At 40.3% G+C, this 18,159-nt stretch overlaps 1 protein-coding gene across 1 annotated transcript; it reads right to left on the bottom strand.

Annotated features, from left to right (window-relative positions):
- Nucleotides 1–5,962: 5,962 nt before the first annotated feature.
- On the bottom strand, nt 5,963–18,085 carry ino80db (INO80 complex subunit Db). Its single transcript, XM_039689317.2, has 10 exons — nt 17,348–18,085; nt 15,485–15,731; nt 14,681–15,402; nt 14,505–14,604; nt 13,593–13,805; nt 10,796–10,902; nt 10,504–10,637; nt 10,185–10,417; nt 9,941–10,098; nt 5,963–8,087 (listed from the first exon to the last, which is right to left on the bottom strand). Exons 2-10 carry the CDS (start codon nt 15,700–15,702, stop codon nt 7,342–7,344), a joined length of 2,631 nt encoding a protein of 876 aa, XP_039545251.2. The 5' UTR covers nt 15,703–15,731; nt 17,348–18,085; the 3' UTR covers nt 5,963–7,341.
- Between the last annotated feature and the right edge of the window lie 74 nt (nt 18,086–18,159).

The raw sequence follows: 18,159 nt of genomic DNA, 5'->3' as shown, positions 1-18,159 counted from the left end.
CATGGCCCTCTATCAGAATCCAGAGTTTTGGGAAGATTGGAGAAACTTAATTTTTCGCCCAAAAAAAAAACGTAAGGGGTACCACTGTCGTTTTTTTTTCGGGCCGAATTTTTGAGTTTCGATATCTCAGCTCTGGAAGGGGCTAGAGCCTCCATTTTTGCACTTAGGTCTAAGTCTCATGGCCCTCTATCAGAATCCAGAGTTTTGGGAAGATTGGAGAAACTTAATTTTTCGCCCAAAAAAAAAAACGTAAGGGGTACCACTGTCGTTTTTTTTTCGGGCCGAATTTTTGAGTTTCGATATCTCAGCTCCGGAAGGGGCTAAAGCCTCCATTTTTGCACTCAGGTCTAAGTCTCATGGCCCTCTATCAGAATCTAGAGTTTTGGGAAGATTGGAGAAACTTAATTTTTCGCCCCAAAAAAAAAAACGTAAGGGGTACCACTGTCGTTTTTTTTTCGGGCCGAATTTTTGAGTTTCGATATCTCAGCTCTGGAAGGGGCTAGAGCCTCCATTTTTGCACTCAGGTCTAAGTCTCATGGCCCTCTATCAGAATCCAGAGTTTTGGGAAGATTGGAGAAACTTAATTTTTCGCCCAAAAAAAAAAAACGTAAGGGGTACCACTGTCGTTTTTTTTTCGGGCCGTATTTTTGAGTTTCGATATCTCAGCTCTGGAAGGGGCTAGAGCCTCCATTTTTGCACTCAGGTCTAAGTCTAATGGCCCTCTATCAGAATCCAGAGTTTTGGGAAGATTGGAGAAACTTAATTTTTCGCCCAAAAAAAAAAAACGTAAGGGGTACCACTGTCGTTTTTTTTTTCGGGCCGAATTTTTGAGTTTCTATATCTCAGCTCTGGAAGGGGCTAGAGCCTCCATTTTTGCACTCAGGTCTAAGTCTCATGGCCCTCTATCAGAATCCAGAGTTTTGGGAAGATTGGAGAAACTTTATTTTTCGCCCAAAAAAAAAAACGTAAGGGGTACCACTGTCGTTTTTTTTTCTGGCCGAATTTTTGAGTTTCGATATCTCAGCTCTGGAAGGGGCTAGAGCCTCCATTTTTGCACTCAGGTCTAAGTCTCATGGCCCTCTATCAGAATCCAGAGTTTTGGGAAGATTGGAGAAACTTAATTTTTCGCCCCCAAAAAAAAAACGTAAGGGGTACCACTGTCGTTTTTTTTTTCGGGCCGAATTTTTGAGTTTCGATATCTCAGCTCTGGAAGGGGCTAGAGCCTCCATTTTTGCACTCAGGTCTAAGTCTCATGGCCCTCTTTTAGAATCCAGAGTTTTGGGAAGATTGGAGAAACTTAATTTTTCGCCCAAAAAAAAAAAACGTAAGGGGTACCACTGTCGTTTTTTTTTCGGGCAGAATTTTTGAGTTTCGATATCTCAGCTCTGGAAGGGGCTAGAGCCTCCATTTTTGCACTCAGGTCTAAGTCTCATGGCCCTCTATCAGAATCCAGAGTTTTGGGAAGATTGGAGAAACTTAATTTTTCGCCCAAAAAAAAAAACCGTAAGGGGTACCACTGTCGTTTTTTTTTCGGGCCGAATTTTTGAGTTTCGATATCTCAGCTCTGGAAGGGGCTAGAGCCTCCATTTTTGCACTCAGGTCTAAGTCTCATGGCCCTCTATCAGAATCCAGAGTTTTGGGAAGATTGGAGAAACTTAATTTTTCGCCCCCCAAAAAAAAACGTAAGGGGTACCACTGTCGTTTTTTTTTCGGGCCGAATTTTTGAGTTTCGATATCTCAGCTCTGGAAGGGGCTAGAGCCTCCATTTTTGCACTCAGGTCTAAGTCTCATGGCCCTCTATCAGAATCCAGAGTTTTGGGAAGTTTGGAGAAACTTAATTTTTCGCCCAAAAAAAAAACGTAAGGGGTACCACTGTCGTTTTTTTTTTCGGGCCGAATTTTTGAGTTTCGATATCTCAGCTCTGGAAGGGGCTAGAGCCTCCATTTTTGCACTTAGGTCTAAGTCTCATGGCCCTCTATCAGAATCCAGAGTTTTGGGAAGATTTGAGAAACTTAATTTTTCGCCCAAAAAAAAAAACGTAAGGGGTACCACTGTCGTTTTTTTTTCGGGCCGAATTTTTGAGTTTCGATATCTCAGCTCCGGAAGGGGCTAAAGCCTCCATTTTTGCACTCAGGTCTAAGTCTCATGGCCCTCTATCAGAATCTAGAGTTTTGGGAAGATTGGAGAAACTTAATTTTTCGCCCCAAAAAAAAAAACGTAAGGGGTACCACTGTCGTTTTTTTTTCGGGCCGAATTTTTGAGTTTCGATATCTCAGCTCTGGAAGGGGCTAGAGCCTCGATTTTTGCACTCAGGTCTAAGTCTCATGGCCCTCTATCAGAATCCAGAGTTTTGGGAAGATTGGAGAAACTTAATTTTTCGCCCAAAAAAAAAAAACGTAAGGGGTACCACTGTCGTTTTTTTTTCGGGCCGAATTTTTGAGTTTCGATATCTCAGCTCTGGAAGGGGCTAGAGCCTCCATTTTTGCACTCAGGTCTAAGTCTCGTGGCCCTCTATCAGAATCCAGAGTTTTGGGAAGATTGGAGAAACTTAATTTTTCGCCCAAAAAAAAAAAAAACGTAAGGGGTACCACTGTCGTTTTTTTTTCGGGCCGAATTTTTGAGTTTCGATATCTCAGCTCTGGAAGGGGCTAGAGCCTCCATTTTTGCACTCAGGTCTAAGTCTCATGGCCCTCTATCAGAATCCAGAGTTTTGGGAAGATTGGAGAAACTTAATTTTTCGCCCAAAAAAAAAAACGTAAGGGGTACCACTGTCGTTTTTTTTTCGGGCCGAATTTTTGAGTTTCGATATCTCAGCTCTGGAAGGGGCTAGAGCCTCCATTTTTGCACTCAGGTCTAAGTCTCGTGGCCCTCTATTAGAATCCAGAGTTTTGGGAAGATTGGAGAAACTTAATTTTTCGCCCAAAAAAAAAATTTTCAAAATTTTTGAAAAAAAAACGACAGTGGTACCCCTTACGTTTTTTTTTTTTGGGCGAAAAATTAAGTTTCTCCAATCTTCCCAAAACTCTGGATTCTGATAGAGGGCCATGAGACTTAGACCTGAGTGCAAAAATGGAGGCTCTAGCCCCTTCCAGAGCTGAGATATCGAAACTCAAAAATTCGGCCCGAAAAAAAAACGACAGTGGTACCCCTTACATTTTTTTTTTGGGGCGAAAAATTACGTTTCTCCAATCTTCCCAAAACTCTGGATTCTGATAGAGGGCCATGAGACTTAGACCTGAGTGCAAAAATGGAGGCTCTAGCCCCTTCCAGAGCTGAGATATCGAAACTCAAAAATTCGGCCCGAAAAAAAAAACGACAGTGGTACCCCTTACATTTTTTTTTGGGGCGAAAAATTAAGTTTCTCCAATCTTCCCAAAACTCTGGATTCTGATAGAGGGCCATGAGACTTAGACCTGAGTGCAAAAATGGAGGCTCTAGCCCCTTCCAGAGCTGAGATATCGAAACTCAAAAATTCGGCCCGAAAAAAAAAACGACAGTGGTACCCCTTACGTTTTTATTTTTTGGGCGAAAAATTAAGTTTCTCCAATCTTCCCAAAACTCTGGATTCTGATAGAGGGCCACGAGACTTAGACCTGAGTGCAAAAATGGAGGCTCTAGCCCCTTCCAGAGCTGAGATATCGAAACTCAAAAATTCGGCCCGAAAAAAAAACGACAGTGGTACCCCTTACGTTTTTTTTTTTGGGCGAAAAATTAAGTTTCTCCAATCTTCCCAAAACTCTGGATTCTGATAGAGGGCCATGAGACTTAGACCTGAGTGCAAACGAGAAAAATTAAGTTTCTCGTTTTTTTTTTTCGGGCCGAATTTTTGAGTTTCGATATCTCAGCTCTGGAAGGGGCTAGAGCCTCCATTTTTGCACTCAGGTCTAAGTCTCATGGCCCTTTATCAGAATCCAGAGTTTTGGGAAGATTGGAGAAACTTAATTTTTCGCCCAAAAAAAAAAACGTAAGGGGTACCACTGTCGTTTTTTTTTTCGCGCCGAATTTTTGAGTTTCGATATCTCAGCTCTGGAAGGGGCTAGAGCCTCCATTTTTGCACTCAGGTCTAAGTCTCATGGCCCTCTATCAGAATCCAGAGTTTTGGGAAGATTGGAGAAACTTAATTTTTCGCCCAAAAAAAAAAAAAACGTAAGGGGTACCACTGTCGTTTTTTTTTTCGCGCCGAATTTTTGAGTTTCGATATCTCAGCTCTGGAAGGGGCTAGAGCCTCCATTTTTGCACTCAGGTCTAAGTCTCATTGCCCTCTATCAGAATCCAGAGTTTTGGGAAGATTGGAGAAACTTAATTTTTCGCCCAAAAAAAAAAAACGTAAGGGGTACCACTGTCGTTTTTTTTTCGGGCCGAATTTTTGAGTTTCGATATCTCAGCTCTGGAAGGGGCTAGAGCCTCCATTTTTGCACTCAGGTCTAAGTCTCATGGCCCTCTATCAGAATCCAGAGTTTTGGGAAGATTGGAGAAACTTAATTTTTCGCCCAAAAAAAAAAAACGTAAGGGGTACCACTGTCGTTTTTTTTTCGGGCCGAATTTTTGAGTTTCGATATCTCAGCTCTGGAAGGGGCTAGAGCCTCCATTTTTGCACTCAGGTCTAAGTCTCATTGCCCCCTATCAGAATCCAGAGTTTTGGGAAGATTGGAGAAACTTAATTTTTCGCCCCCCCAAAAAAAACGTAAGGGGTACCACTGTCGTTTTTTTTTTCGGGCCGAATTTTTGAGTTTCGATATCTCAGCTCTGGAAGGGGCTAGAGCCTCCATTTTTGCACTCAGGTCTAAGTCTCAAACTGCAAACTTGTTCAAAGGGCTTTAAACGATTCCAGACGATAAATAAGGGTCTTATCAAGCGAAACGATCGCTATTTTTTTTTAAAAAAAATAACAAAGTTTAAGTTTTATAAGATCAAACGCTCGCCTTGCTCTGTTCTGTGGTGCACGTTCGTGACTCTCCTGTTCGAACTCGTTCAAAATGAACAAATCTTTTTCCGAATCAATTCGTTCGTTTCTTTCGCCGAATGAACCGAATGACTCGGAAAAAGATTTGTTAATTTTAATGAACGAGTTCGAACAGGAGTGCGTTACAGAACAGAGCAAGGCGAGCGTTTGAGCTTATAAAACTTAAACTTTGTTATTTATTAATAAAACGAGCGATGGTTTCGCTTGATAAGACCCTTATTCATCGTCTGGAATCGTTTAAAGCCCTTTGAACAAGTTTGCAGTTTGTACTTAAAGTTTTATTTTGGAACTTGAACCGTCTGGTTCCCACTGAAGTCCATTATATGGAGAAAAATCCTGGAATGTTTTCATCAAAAACCTTAATTTCTTTTCGAATGAAGAAAGAAAGACATGGACATCTTCGATGACATGGGGGTGAGTAATTTATCAGCAAAAGTTTTTTCAAAAGTGAACTACTCCTTTAATGACTCGTAAATGTAAGTACACATTGATGGCCTAAGACACGAAACGAGTGGTCTGTGTGAGAAAATGAACTGTATTTATATCGTTTTTACCTCTTATAAGCACAGCCACGTCCAAGTGATCTAAGGGCACAGGCGCTTTGTGGCTGTGGTTACAAGAGGTAGAAACGATATAAATACTGTTTGTTTTCTCACACAAACCACTTGTTTCGTGTCTTAGGCCATCAATATGTACTTACATTTACGAGTCATTAAATCATGTTTAATCTGGACTTCTCTGAGCATGCTTTTAGGTGGACCCCATAGGTCTCCATTATATGACTGACAGACAAGAACGGTTTGACTTAAAAATATCAAAATTGAAACTACTCCAGAAACAAAGACACCTACGTCTTTGATGCCCTCGAGGTAAGCTAAAACACATCAAAAATTAATTTAAAAGTGAACTATCCCTTTAAGTGTCATCAGTGTTTTCTTTGCAGCAGAAAACCTTACAAATTGCTGCCGACAGTACATTGAAATAATGAGTGCACAAAAGTCATGGTCATAGCAGTTTTAATTCACACATTTCAAATAAAACAAATAGAATTTCTCTTACACATTGTCTACACACACGCCCACATCCAAGCACTTAAGTAACAAAAGTAAACATGTCAAGACATAAAAATACCTTGAACAAAGAAGAGGACCATAACATTTTAATAGGTTATAATAAACTTTTTTTTTGTTGTTGACTTGATACATTCAGTGAATAAGTATAAAAAGTATATGAGACGACCCCTCTGTGTGCAAGGATATCTGTCAGTATGCCTGTTGATAAAAGCAGCATTATCCGGTAACGGCAAGTCTACCCGAACCACAAGTTTACATCATTATTCGTTTTATAATGACACTGAATCAAGGTTATACTTAACTGTTCTCTTTAAAAGCTTTACTGCCCAAACATGATTTCATTATATTGGTTCAGTTAGATATACTGATATAAAGATATTTTCTGGCGTGGACATAAAAAGAGGCTTTCTTGGAAGCCGCTTTGGTAAGAAAGCATCGGCAAAGAACATAAATGGGAAAATGCAAATGTAGACTTGGCATGAAATGAAAAAGGCATCATCATAACTACTCTTTAAAAGCCATGACAAGATAACCAACTATAGCTTTACACCATATTTCCCACAACTGCTATCACTTCAGCTAAAGGCCTTACACAGGAGCACATCGAACACTCAGAATCAAAGTTAACACTGAGTAACTTTACGGTAATGTGAGAAGGTCATTGCGTGAGGATTCAAAAACGGAATAAATGCCTCTTTAAATAGTTTCAGGGGTGTATTTTTGTGACAACGCAAAGTGTAATTTAAGTTGATTTGCAATACACTAATTATTAAGGTATTACACAGCTTTTATGGCAGGCACTTACACTTAGAGCAAGACCCCATAGTTTAACGGCTACTAAAAGCACAAACACCATCTGCCAAAACAATGAGCTTTTTAATCATCACACGGGACAAAATAGTGATACAACCATGACACCTTTCTCCTCATGTTTGCCACTGACCAACTTGCCCATTACCTCTAAACGAGAACCACATCTTCAACAGTTACCAAACATTTTCACTCATCAATAAAACTAGCTGTGCAGACTGCTACTCTATAAATATATTAAATATGTGTTTAAGGATACAAGTGATATTAATGGCTAAAATCCATCTATGCTTGCTTTTTGAAAAAAGCAACTAATTTACGTCGCCAACGAGGAAATTTATTGCTTGATGTTCTTTCTTTGTGAGGGAAAAAGATGCAGAGGACTGAGGAGACAAACACAATGACCCTGACATTAAAAAAAATAATAATAATAAAATCACCTGCAACATGTTCCCTGAACACTGACTGTAGCAAATAATTGGTTCTGCCTGCAGTTCAGGCCTGGTCCATAGGGTGCGCCGTTGTACTGTGGTGCGGCTGTAAGTCTGCTGGGATCCCACAGTGATTGAACAGTGGGGGGAGAAGGTGCTTGGTTTGGGACATTGGTGATGAGGGTGAGGATGTGGGTGTAGAGGGAGTGACGGGGACAGTTTGGCTGCTCTGATGCAAAGCGGAGAGGGCCGAACTGGGCTGACAGAGGGCTGAGGGGACGGGGGTCATTGGCGTTGAGAGGGCTGTGGACATCAGCAGGCCGTCTGAGGCGATAAGGCTGTGAAACTGCGAGGAGTCGCTGAGGGGAAGGGCGAGAACGCCCCACGAGCCGTGAGAGATGTCCTCGTCCTTGCAAAGGGGCAGATCGCTCAGACCTGCTTTGGGATTATCCATCTTAGCTAGGAGATGAGGTTGTCTCTGTGTGTATGTGCTGTCTGTGAGATGCCCCACAGAGGATGGAGGAGTCAGAGGGGGCTGTGGTGATGGAGGTGATGGGGGGAAAGCGTCTTCAGAGGTGGGGAGCAGACTGGGGTCCAGCTCCAGGCTGGAAAGGGTTTCAGCAGATAGCCGCGCACTCAGTAGATCCACGACTCCCCCCGGCATGCTGCGACAATCCACCCCTTCTACGGGACCAAGCTCAGCCATTCCGCTTAGACATGCAAGGGATTCTGGGTACGAGCTCATGGCCTGCAGAACGCGAACCAATTCCTCGGCTTCCTCAGACGTGGGCAACAGCTCGCTATTCTTACCTATATGACAAATGAACATGAATTAGCGAATGAGAAAAGAAAACAGAGCAATAGAGAGCCTAAGTCCCTCCCCTTCCGGTCGACCACCATGGGACCTTATTTCGGAAAAATATTGAATGGTAGTCAATGGCGAGAGACAACAAATATTTTGATCTCGTTTGAATTGTGCCCTGGATTACACATATGATGTTTTTCAATTTAAAAGATACATTTTAATGTAAAGAAAGTCGCAGTTTGCTGTAAAACCGTTGAGGTAAAAGACTGTGAAAATACGTAATTACAAAGACTACAAACCCCAAAAGCGCACATTTTCTCTCAATGAATGAAGCTAACTTTACTGAGGCTATTGTCTGTCATTGTTTCTATAGTCTTACGTTATAATCCTAACGTTACACCGTCATACCATGTGTTTTGTACCAGACTGCTCACACATGAGCAGCGGATCTCACACGTTGTTTCGCTTCCCGGGGGATGTAGTTCATAGAGCGATTTTCACATTAAACTAAATTTTACTCTTCTGTTTTATGACAAACTGCGACGTTTTTGACTTTCAGAATGATCTTTTAAATTGACAAATATCATATGTGTAATTGAGGGCACAGTTCAGACGGAATAAAAAGGTAAGTTGTCTCTCGCCATTGACTACCATTCATATTTTTTTCCGAAACAAGGTCCCATGAGCCGGAAGTGGAGGGGCGGGACTTAGGCTCTCTATTACCAGAGAAAGAACAGACATAGAAAGCATAAAGTGTATAAGGGTAAAAATATCAATTCTCAAAATCCCTTTTGTTTTAACTCTGTGCCTGAATTACTTTTTTCCTGCAGCCCCATACAGCAAATGACATCATATTTATCCCAAGTTTGCAGACAAACACAAAATGAAAGCAAAAAATAAAACAGGTCTTCAGTTGAGTTATAACAGTGAAACCAGTGTAAATCTCAATCACGGACAAATGACACTTTCTGTCATCTTAATGAATCAGTTAAATTAATCAGATAGATTAAAAGTCAAACATTTTAATCAGTCGGATGGATCCTTCACTGAATTAAGTTATAGTGATGGAATATTTTAAACAATCAGTTCCAAATTTATTATTTATTATAATTTATTCATCAACAATGCATTAAATTGATCAAAAGAGGCAGTAAAGACATTTATAATGTTACAAAAAAATCTATTTCAAAATAGCAAAATAATCATTATGGTTTCCACAAAAAAAATGAAGCAACAACTATTTTAAGAAATTATATAATGATATAAAATGATATAAAATATTTTCATAATAAGAAATGTCTTAAGAAATAGAAATAGAATAATTTGTGAAAAGATCATGTGACACTGAAGACTGGAGTTATAATCCTGAAAATTCAGCTTTGATCACAGGAATACATTACCTTTCAAAATATGTTAAAACGGAGAAACGCTTTAATAAATCGTAATAAAATTTCACAATATTACTGTTTTTATTGTATTTTGCATCCTTGATGAGCATAAGAGACTTAACGTCCACAAACTTTTGAACAGTAATGTGTGAGTGTATATATATATATATATATATATATATATATATATATATATATGTCGTAATTAATGTATAATACAGTGATATATTATACATAAAGTGTTAATGAGTTTATAATTTTATGATAACTTTTTAACTGCATTTATTGGGCCCTGTTATACAATTTTAATTCCCTTCAAAAATGAATAAATTAATGAATAAATTAACTATAATGTCCACTTTTTAAGTAAAATAGACACTATAATTGAAATAAACAGAAATGAATCAGAAATCAAATCAAAATCTAATAATCTGTATCATTACCCTTCCATAATATTATAGCATGTTTACCTTCAAAAAGATCAAAGTCCTGCAGGTCATCCGGGAGTCGAGGCAGAACATCCGAGAAATCCTCCTGATTCAACTCTAGGTCATGTGGAATGTCACTGATGTCATTGGTGATGTCATCTGGAAATTCATCTGCACTTAAATCAGGAGTTAAAGGGCTCCTGAAAAAAAAAAAAAAAAAAAAAACAATGAGTGCGCATTCACAGACATACGCAAATACACACATACAAACACACTCGGTTTTCACCTTATGCCAGAAGGCTGAGTGGGCAGGCACAAAATGGAAGGCATTCCCAGGTTACCCTGGGGTAGCGCAGGAGGAATGGGTTTCTGAGGGCGCTTTGGTGCTCCTCGCTTGCCTTTCTTCTTATGCTTCTTACTGAGTGCTGGAGGCTTGGCTTTCTTCATTGGCCTGTGCCGCTGAATCTGCTGGTGGTGGTGGTACGTTCTCCGGCTGATATCACCTCGCAGGAAATTGTCCTGTAAAGTACCATTAGCCCACATATGCTTAAATGAGTAACTAGCAAAAAGTTTATTACGAAATGAAACAGTCTTCTGTTTCTCACCATTTTCTTGGCATGCTCGTCACAAAGTGGTGTCTGGTGCGTGATGTCAAAGACAGGGATGGAACACTGAGCTCCATCTGCAAAGCGAGCCGTGCAGCTTGAGAACAGCTGCTGTGAGCGGTTCTGAAGGATATCTACAGAGTGCCATTAAGGACACAACACAGGGAACGAACCAAAGTCGATCGGTCAATCACCAAAGAAGATGGTTAGTTGAAGTCACAGGAAAAATTGCTCTGAATGCAGACAAACAGCCAAAAGCAGTCAGCTATTGTAAAGAACTTTGAGAGGATACGTTGAAAGCAGTGCCTGGTGAACGGTAAGGCTGAATTTCTGCAGTCTTCGCCTTTCACGATAGCCAAGCATAAACCTGAGTCATCTCCAGCCATTGGTACTGCCGTGCTGTGGAATTAAAACAAGAATACAAACTACTGCAACATGAAAGCATGTCGAGACGAGCACATCAGGGGTGTAGATCGGACATTGCAACACAATATATGATAGATCTGGTATTAATACTCTTAGACAGCAACACGAAATTAGCTGATATATCAAATCTTGAAGAGATACTATTAGGATAGGAATTGATAAGATTGCCTGTGATTGAAAAGTTACTTTTTTTTTAAAGGGTACATATCATGCTTTTAAATCATTCTTTTTTTACATATAAATCATACATTTGTGTTCTATATAAAGCGAAACTGCAATGCTTGGGTCTGAATTCCTCATTATTATAGCTCCACAAGCCCCTTTTCTGATGGGCCTCTTTAAATATGTATCATACCCTGCCTGCTCTCCAAGTCGCGGAGTTCACACTCGGTTCAACTCCACCCAGTTCGGACATTTTTGTAGTTTGATTAGAGATATACGATTACATAGCGTCAAATAACATTTTTATTCACATTTTAACAAACTGTCAACAATGGAGGACTTGTCCATCAAGCCTTATGGCGCTTTTCCACTGCATAGTACGGTACGGTTCGGCTCAGTACGCTTCGACTCGGCGCGGAACAGTTCGGCTCGCTTTGCGTTTCCACTGCAGAAGTACCCCTTCAAAGTGTGTGGGACTGATCGTTATTTGCGCGCGCCTCTACTGCCATGACATCATCTTAAAAGCGCCACATTTTCAAACCCACAACACAGGAACAATGGAGACTATCGAGGAGATGGTGTTCCTGATTCTCGGTATGTGGTTGTTTTTAACTGCTAGACGGAAAAATGTGTTTAAAATGAGGCTGATGGCAGCAAAACAAAAATACTGCTAAAAAAGTGTCTCGTGTCGCAAATCCAATGACGCTAGTAGTGACGCTGGTAGTGACGATTCTGTCTGACCAATCAGTGATCTGCAGTGTTTCACGTCACATTTTAGTACCGGTACGGTACGCTTGGAACCTCAACAGACCAGGTACCATTTAAAGCGTCCTGAAGCGAACCGTACTGTACCGTACCATGCAGTGGAAAAGCACCACAAGTGAGCCGTACCGAACCGAACCGTACCGTACTATGCAGTGGAAAAGCGCCTAAAGCAACCTGAAGCGAACCGTACTGTACCGTACCATGCAGTGGAAAAGCACCACAAGTGAGACGTACCGAACCAAACCGTACCGTACTATGCAGTGGAAAAGCGCCTTTACATGTTCGAGCCAGAGCGAGCAAGTTGAAAAAGAAGACGATGAACCTGCAGAACAATGTCTTCATATGGACGTAGTGCAATGGTATGTAACTGTATTATGTTATAAGTGAAAGTCGATTATTTCTCTTGTTAAAACAACCAAACTAACCAGATAAATGACTACGATCATTTCTTAAAAATCTGTATTGATAGTATGATACGTTTAGAAAAGAATCCGAAAACACAGCAGCTAAATGACCATTGATGAAACTCAAGAACAATAATACTGCAGACGTGTAACGTTACTTCAAAACAAAAACAAAGAAAGACAAAGGTACTGCTAAACCATGACCACCATGTGTTTTAAGAAACACCTCTCCAAAGATAGAAGGAATTGACCCCTCATTCAGACGAAGTCGATCGGCAAACCCTCTTTATACTGGCGGAGGTTGTTGAAATGGGAATCTTTTAAGTGCTTGGGGTCACTACATCCAACAACCGAACATTTTGACTTGCCCCCTCGTAACTTCTGCATCATTGAGCTTGGACTACAAAATCGGAGTGAGAAATAAAAATGGCGGATTGCTCGAAGTGTTGGGCCGGTAGTCAATGTCCTTATTTGGCAGTTCTGCTGCAAATTCTGTGACGTAATTGTTCAAAAAACGTCATAGAGAACAGAAAAATCTGAACAGGTTGAAAAATATGACCAAAACAGAATATAAAGATATAAATGAAGCACCTGAAGAGAATAATTTCATCTTTTCAGTACTTACAAACACTCCAAATACACAACAAAATGCATTTAAAGGCTAAAAAAGTGGATTTAGCATCATATGTCCCCTTTAAATAAGACCCTTTCGCGAAGTCTTGATTTTGTATTTGGGGTCTACTAGAACAGGTTTTTCATGCTTGACCGATAAAAAACAAAAATGTTCACATATTTTATACTGTTGGAGTATATTCTCCAACATGTTCACTTATTCTCTTCCCAGATTGTCAGTATCGCTCCGTTAAATTTCTCTCTCTATGAAGCCCCTCCTTCCAAAATGCTTAATGCGCTCTGATTGGTCAGCTGGATCAGTGTGTTGTTATTGATCAACCAATTCTAGCATGTTTCGGAAATCTCTCGCCCCTTTCCATAACCGCATTAGGCCTGGGGTGGAAAAACACACTATAAACACAACTCACCCATTTCTTTGCGTATTTTTTGCGGGAATTATTTGCATTCGGAATATTGTGACGTCTATGTTCCTGGAAGAAAACTCAGACTACAATCGAGGCGTTTCAGAGTTTACTGATGTAGAGAATAGCTCCCTTTGGACTGAACTTTGTAACTTTGCAGATCTTTTTTTATGCTCAAACAGCAACATTACACACTTGACAAAGTTTATGCGATATGATGCATTGCATCAATACATCATATCGCATCAACACATAATGTATTGTTACACACCTAATGCATGTGCTTGTTTGTTTTTACCTGGAGGGTGTGGAGGTCTCATTATGTTGTTCCTGAATAAGCTGTGCGGTGTGTTGAGGTTCCTCTCTTGCTGCCTGCAGCAGGGCTTTGTGAAGGGCATGCTGGGATCTTCTCTCTCTCCTGAAGCCCCTCTGCTCCCTGCAAAGGTGTGTGTGTTTTTGTCTCAGGTATGAGCAGAAGCCTGCCAAACGCTCAGCACGGGAACTGCTAGCACTGCGAAACAGGAAAGAGATTTCTCTAGATCGGCAGTTTTCAAAGTGTGGGTTTCGATACACTGGTCGGTCACAGAATGGAAATAAGCATTCATATTCATGCCATGGATTTAAAAAAGGCATAAATGCTTACGAGTTAATGATTGGATCATTACTGCAGTGATTATGTTTCTAGCATGTTATAATTGAAGAGGTGCGTGTAGCTTTTAAAGCATATTTTATAATGAATAAATATTTGGTATTATGTATACATTTGTATTTGCAGTATGCCAAGCTCTAAAATATTTTATCGGGTAGAAATTAATAAGTAGTTGACATTATTAATGAATCCTCATCCATAATGAACAGTCATGTCAATTCTTAAAAAGTTGTTGAAAGTCTTGTTTTTACCTTCCAAATATGACTTTAAAGATCACTGAAACAATTGAAAATTCTATTTGTACTTTACTTTTTTGTGTGAAAGGGTGATATAAATATTCATTTGAGAATATTTTTTCTATTACGTGAGAAAGAAGCCATGGAGTGATACGAGAAGTTGCAGTTTAGCAGTCATTAAAAAAGAATTTAGCTGCAGAATAAGACAACTGACCAATCAGAATCAAGTATTCCAGAGATCTGCATTATAATATGGGTTAATCTTTGCATTTGGCATTAAATTAGGTGGAGGATGGATGATTGTCAGACTGATTGATTACTGTACCTTTCCTCAAAGTGCTTCTCTTGTAGTCTCTTGCATTGATATGACACTAGCTTCCCCAACTCTCCATCTTCCTCTTCACTGTCTTCTGACCAATCAAGCCCTAGAACACAAGCTGTGTTTGTCATTAAAACAAACTAAAGCAAAACTAATTTTTAAATGTCAAAATGACCACCTACCTAAATGTGGGTTCAGGTCTTGGTACCTCCCCTTGTGTTGGTCCATCAATCTATGGAACTTCTGCAAACATGGAGCTTGTTGCCGCATAGCAACCGAGCACACTTTTATTAATTGTCCATGTATGTCATTACGGCTTGAAACTGCAGGGGCAACCTTTTTATCAAACGCATGATTGAGGTCCAGTTTAATTTTGTTATCAATTGGAGCCATGTCTTCTGAGCCCTGGTGGCTGTCTGGAAGTGTGGATGAGGTTTTGAATAACGGACCTGAACGAACTGCAGGGGTTTGTAGGGTTGCTGCGTTGGGGGAGGAGGGAACTATGGGTGTTTGTGTGGTTCTTCCAGTCTGCGGAGGAGGGAGGCAAGAACGTGGAAGGGTTGAAGAAAGAGCGGAGGTTCTGAGATGGTTTGGGAACGCTGGAACACTGTGAACTTGCTGTTTCTGCTTATGGTTCAGAGCTTGGTTTTCTTGGGGTTTCTTCAGGAATGTGCCACTTGATTTTAACATTTTTTCTCCCCTGCAAAAGGCGAAGGGATCTGAGGGGAGTAGACAAGCCAAGGAGGGTGGTGGGGATGGAGGTAAAAGCTCGAGACCGTTGTGAGTTTTCAGAGCCAGGGATGGAACCGTAATTTTGAGGGCCAAAGACTCAATGGTATCTTGTTTCTTCTTTCGCTCCTTCTTGGGGAGGACACCCATAACCTGAAGGTGACTATTACAATACCTAAAAGACAAACAGATTGTTTTCAGTATTATTTTAAACATGCACGTCTTTTCTTTCAACGTTTGTTAATCCACAAACTTACTTGCGGTCGTGAGCCTTGGGTATTGGGTTGGTGCAGCGCTGGTTATTGTACTTGGCTACATATTCGCACTGCCTGAATGGAGCGGTCCGGTCCTCGAGCACATGGCGGATGCAGAAAGCATAACCGTTGAGCCTGCGCTGCTTGCAAAGCTTTGGACTGTATGAACACAGAGGCTTGTGGTCCACCTCCGAGTAGTGGATGTGTTTGCCTTCATACATCCCAGGGCTGGAACTCTACGGAACATCAGCTGATGAAAAAAAAAAAAAAAAACACGGTATGTGATTGTGATGAAAGTATTGAGTCAACTACCAAAAGAAAAATTCAGTTTCTTTTGGAGAGCTTCTTTTTCTCTTTTGGAGAAAATTACTTAAAATTGTCTTATATATATGTATATGTCTATTGATACAATTAAGGTGTAAAGGTATAATATGCACTATACTTTAAAGGCTGAAATACACTACATGACTTTTGCCCAGATTTTCCCCCATTTTGCAGTTTAGAGAACTCAATGTTAGTTTTCATACAGCAGATGATTTCTGACTTTTTTTTTTTTTGCTTCAGACGACATTCCATCTTGACGGAGGATATCAAACATCTTCGATATTTTGATTTTGAACACTTTGTTCTCATTTGTCATTCGTCTCCATACAACAAGGTGCCCGTTTCTGCATTTGTTTTTTTGTGTTCGGAATGACTGGTAATGTGTGATTCTCCTCAGTCAGTATCATGTGATGCTCAGTTTTTCTCTGTAATTATTTACAAAGTCGGCAAGTGTATAATACCTACTTCTTTAAAATCTCTTTCGTGTAGTGTATTCCAGCCTTTACTGTAATATTCATTTTATTGATTTTAATTGCAGGAAGCTCCAGTTTCCCTTACAGCTCTCCTAAACTGCAAAGTTTGCAGAGACATAATGATGATCAAACCTCTCAGCTCTCCCATTATTATTGTGCTCCTTCATAATGAGTTTCTAGCACTCACTAATGTATACAAAATTATGAATGTTATGCATCTGTACTAACTATAAATGACAAACAACTATAATAAAACCATGAATATAAAAATGACACGCTCGCTTATCAGCAGGTCGTTTTAAAATAGCTTTCAATAGATTCTGCAGTCACTTCCAACACCTAACAAATCTGAACATTGCATTTTAAAGCACTCATGAAAGCATGCAGTGTGTAGGCTGCTCAGCATAAACAGCTCAAACCATTAAATATTAAAGTGACAGGAAGGAGGAAAAGTAGCCCCTGTTTCAATCAATCAATGACACTTGAGAAAAACAGCTGGTGTAAGCAGAGCTTTAAGCAGGTGAAACACTAAATCATAAAACGATGGCTCGTAAAACTAAAAGTGTTTGGGCAGAGTACAATACGTTTGACATGCAAAGCAACTTTGAAAACGCAAGGGGACGGTGGACAACCCGCCTACTACTCTATCATGTACTTGGGCAGCACTATCAGTTACTTTTGAGGCAAGGATTGAGCAAGTTGGGTGAAGCGCCTGAAGAAACAATTTAATTCTTTTTCCGAAAGATACGGTCAAAATCCGAGCGGGAGGATGTTATTTCTTTGTTGCGTCGTACAAATATTTTCGAGCGTATTTTGAAACTTTGTAACGGTCGTCGGAATGTTTTTAATGTGTGAGAAACACTCAGGACCGATTATAAGCAAAATACCTGTCAAATGAGAATACGCGTTGTCGACGACCGGAGACATTTTAAAGTTTCGGGGTTTTATTTATTAGTTAAATTTTGATTAGTTTCGTGAGTTTACGTTTTAGTAATATTGCAATAAAATTTATATCAGATACACATTTTGACGACAAACATTCCTTTATTTCTGCGCAATTCGTAGTTACCGTTGGCCTGTGAAACTTCCCGAATCCCCCCGAGTCGAGTAGCGAGACACCCGCCTTGCAGTGCGTGATAAGCGGTCTTCCGCCTTTACTTGAGTCCGTTGCTTCCCGGGAGTAGCTCAGCCTCCGAACACTGCGGCCTGTGCTAAACTAGCTACGCTGATCTTTTCATACGGTCGACGGCTATTCCTCTCAGCGGGGATATTCCGCCTCTACCTTTCAATGTAACGCTAGCAGATTTCGTTTTTTAACGCGTGGATACAATTTTGCACGAATCCTACAGGCACATCTTTGTCGATTAGTTAAATAAAACTAGCCGTACACAAAGAGAAGGGGGTGTTGGTTTAGTCATCGGATGCGAGGCTTCTTACAGCACAACTACAGGCACTGGGGGGACATGACAACAGCCAACAGTGCAACAACAACCTCTGCAACCATTTTGGAATTCAACTTTGTATGTTCATTGTCGGCTTTTAGAAAGATGACAGATCTCGCAAACACACAATACAGATTGAACATTTGTGTGTCCAGCTGTCAGAAGTGTTCGGACCAGCGACAAGTTTTATTTAAGCCGCAGTCATTGATTTCAAGTTTTGAGGGATCTCCCCCAAAGTCTTTTCCGACAGCCTCCTCTCACACGCGTCTCATCCATCCATGCCTGGAATGACATCACCAACTTCAAATTCAGTGCAATCTCACGTGCGACGAAAATATTCATGACAGTCATATTTTCCCTTCAATAAATATTAGCAAGGTGTCAAGACTTGTGATATAAACTCTGAAGCAGGTGTTACTGGGTGTAAAGATATTTCAAA

Source organism: Pimephales promelas, chromosome 8 (assembly GCF_988280905.1).
Source record: "Pimephales promelas chromosome 8, fPimPro1.hap1.1, whole genome shotgun sequence".
Lineage (NCBI taxonomy): Eukaryota > Metazoa > Chordata > Actinopteri > Cypriniformes > Leuciscidae > Pimephales > Pimephales promelas.
Note: the sequence above shows the minus strand (reverse complement) of the source record. Positions and strands in the feature narration are given on the sequence as shown.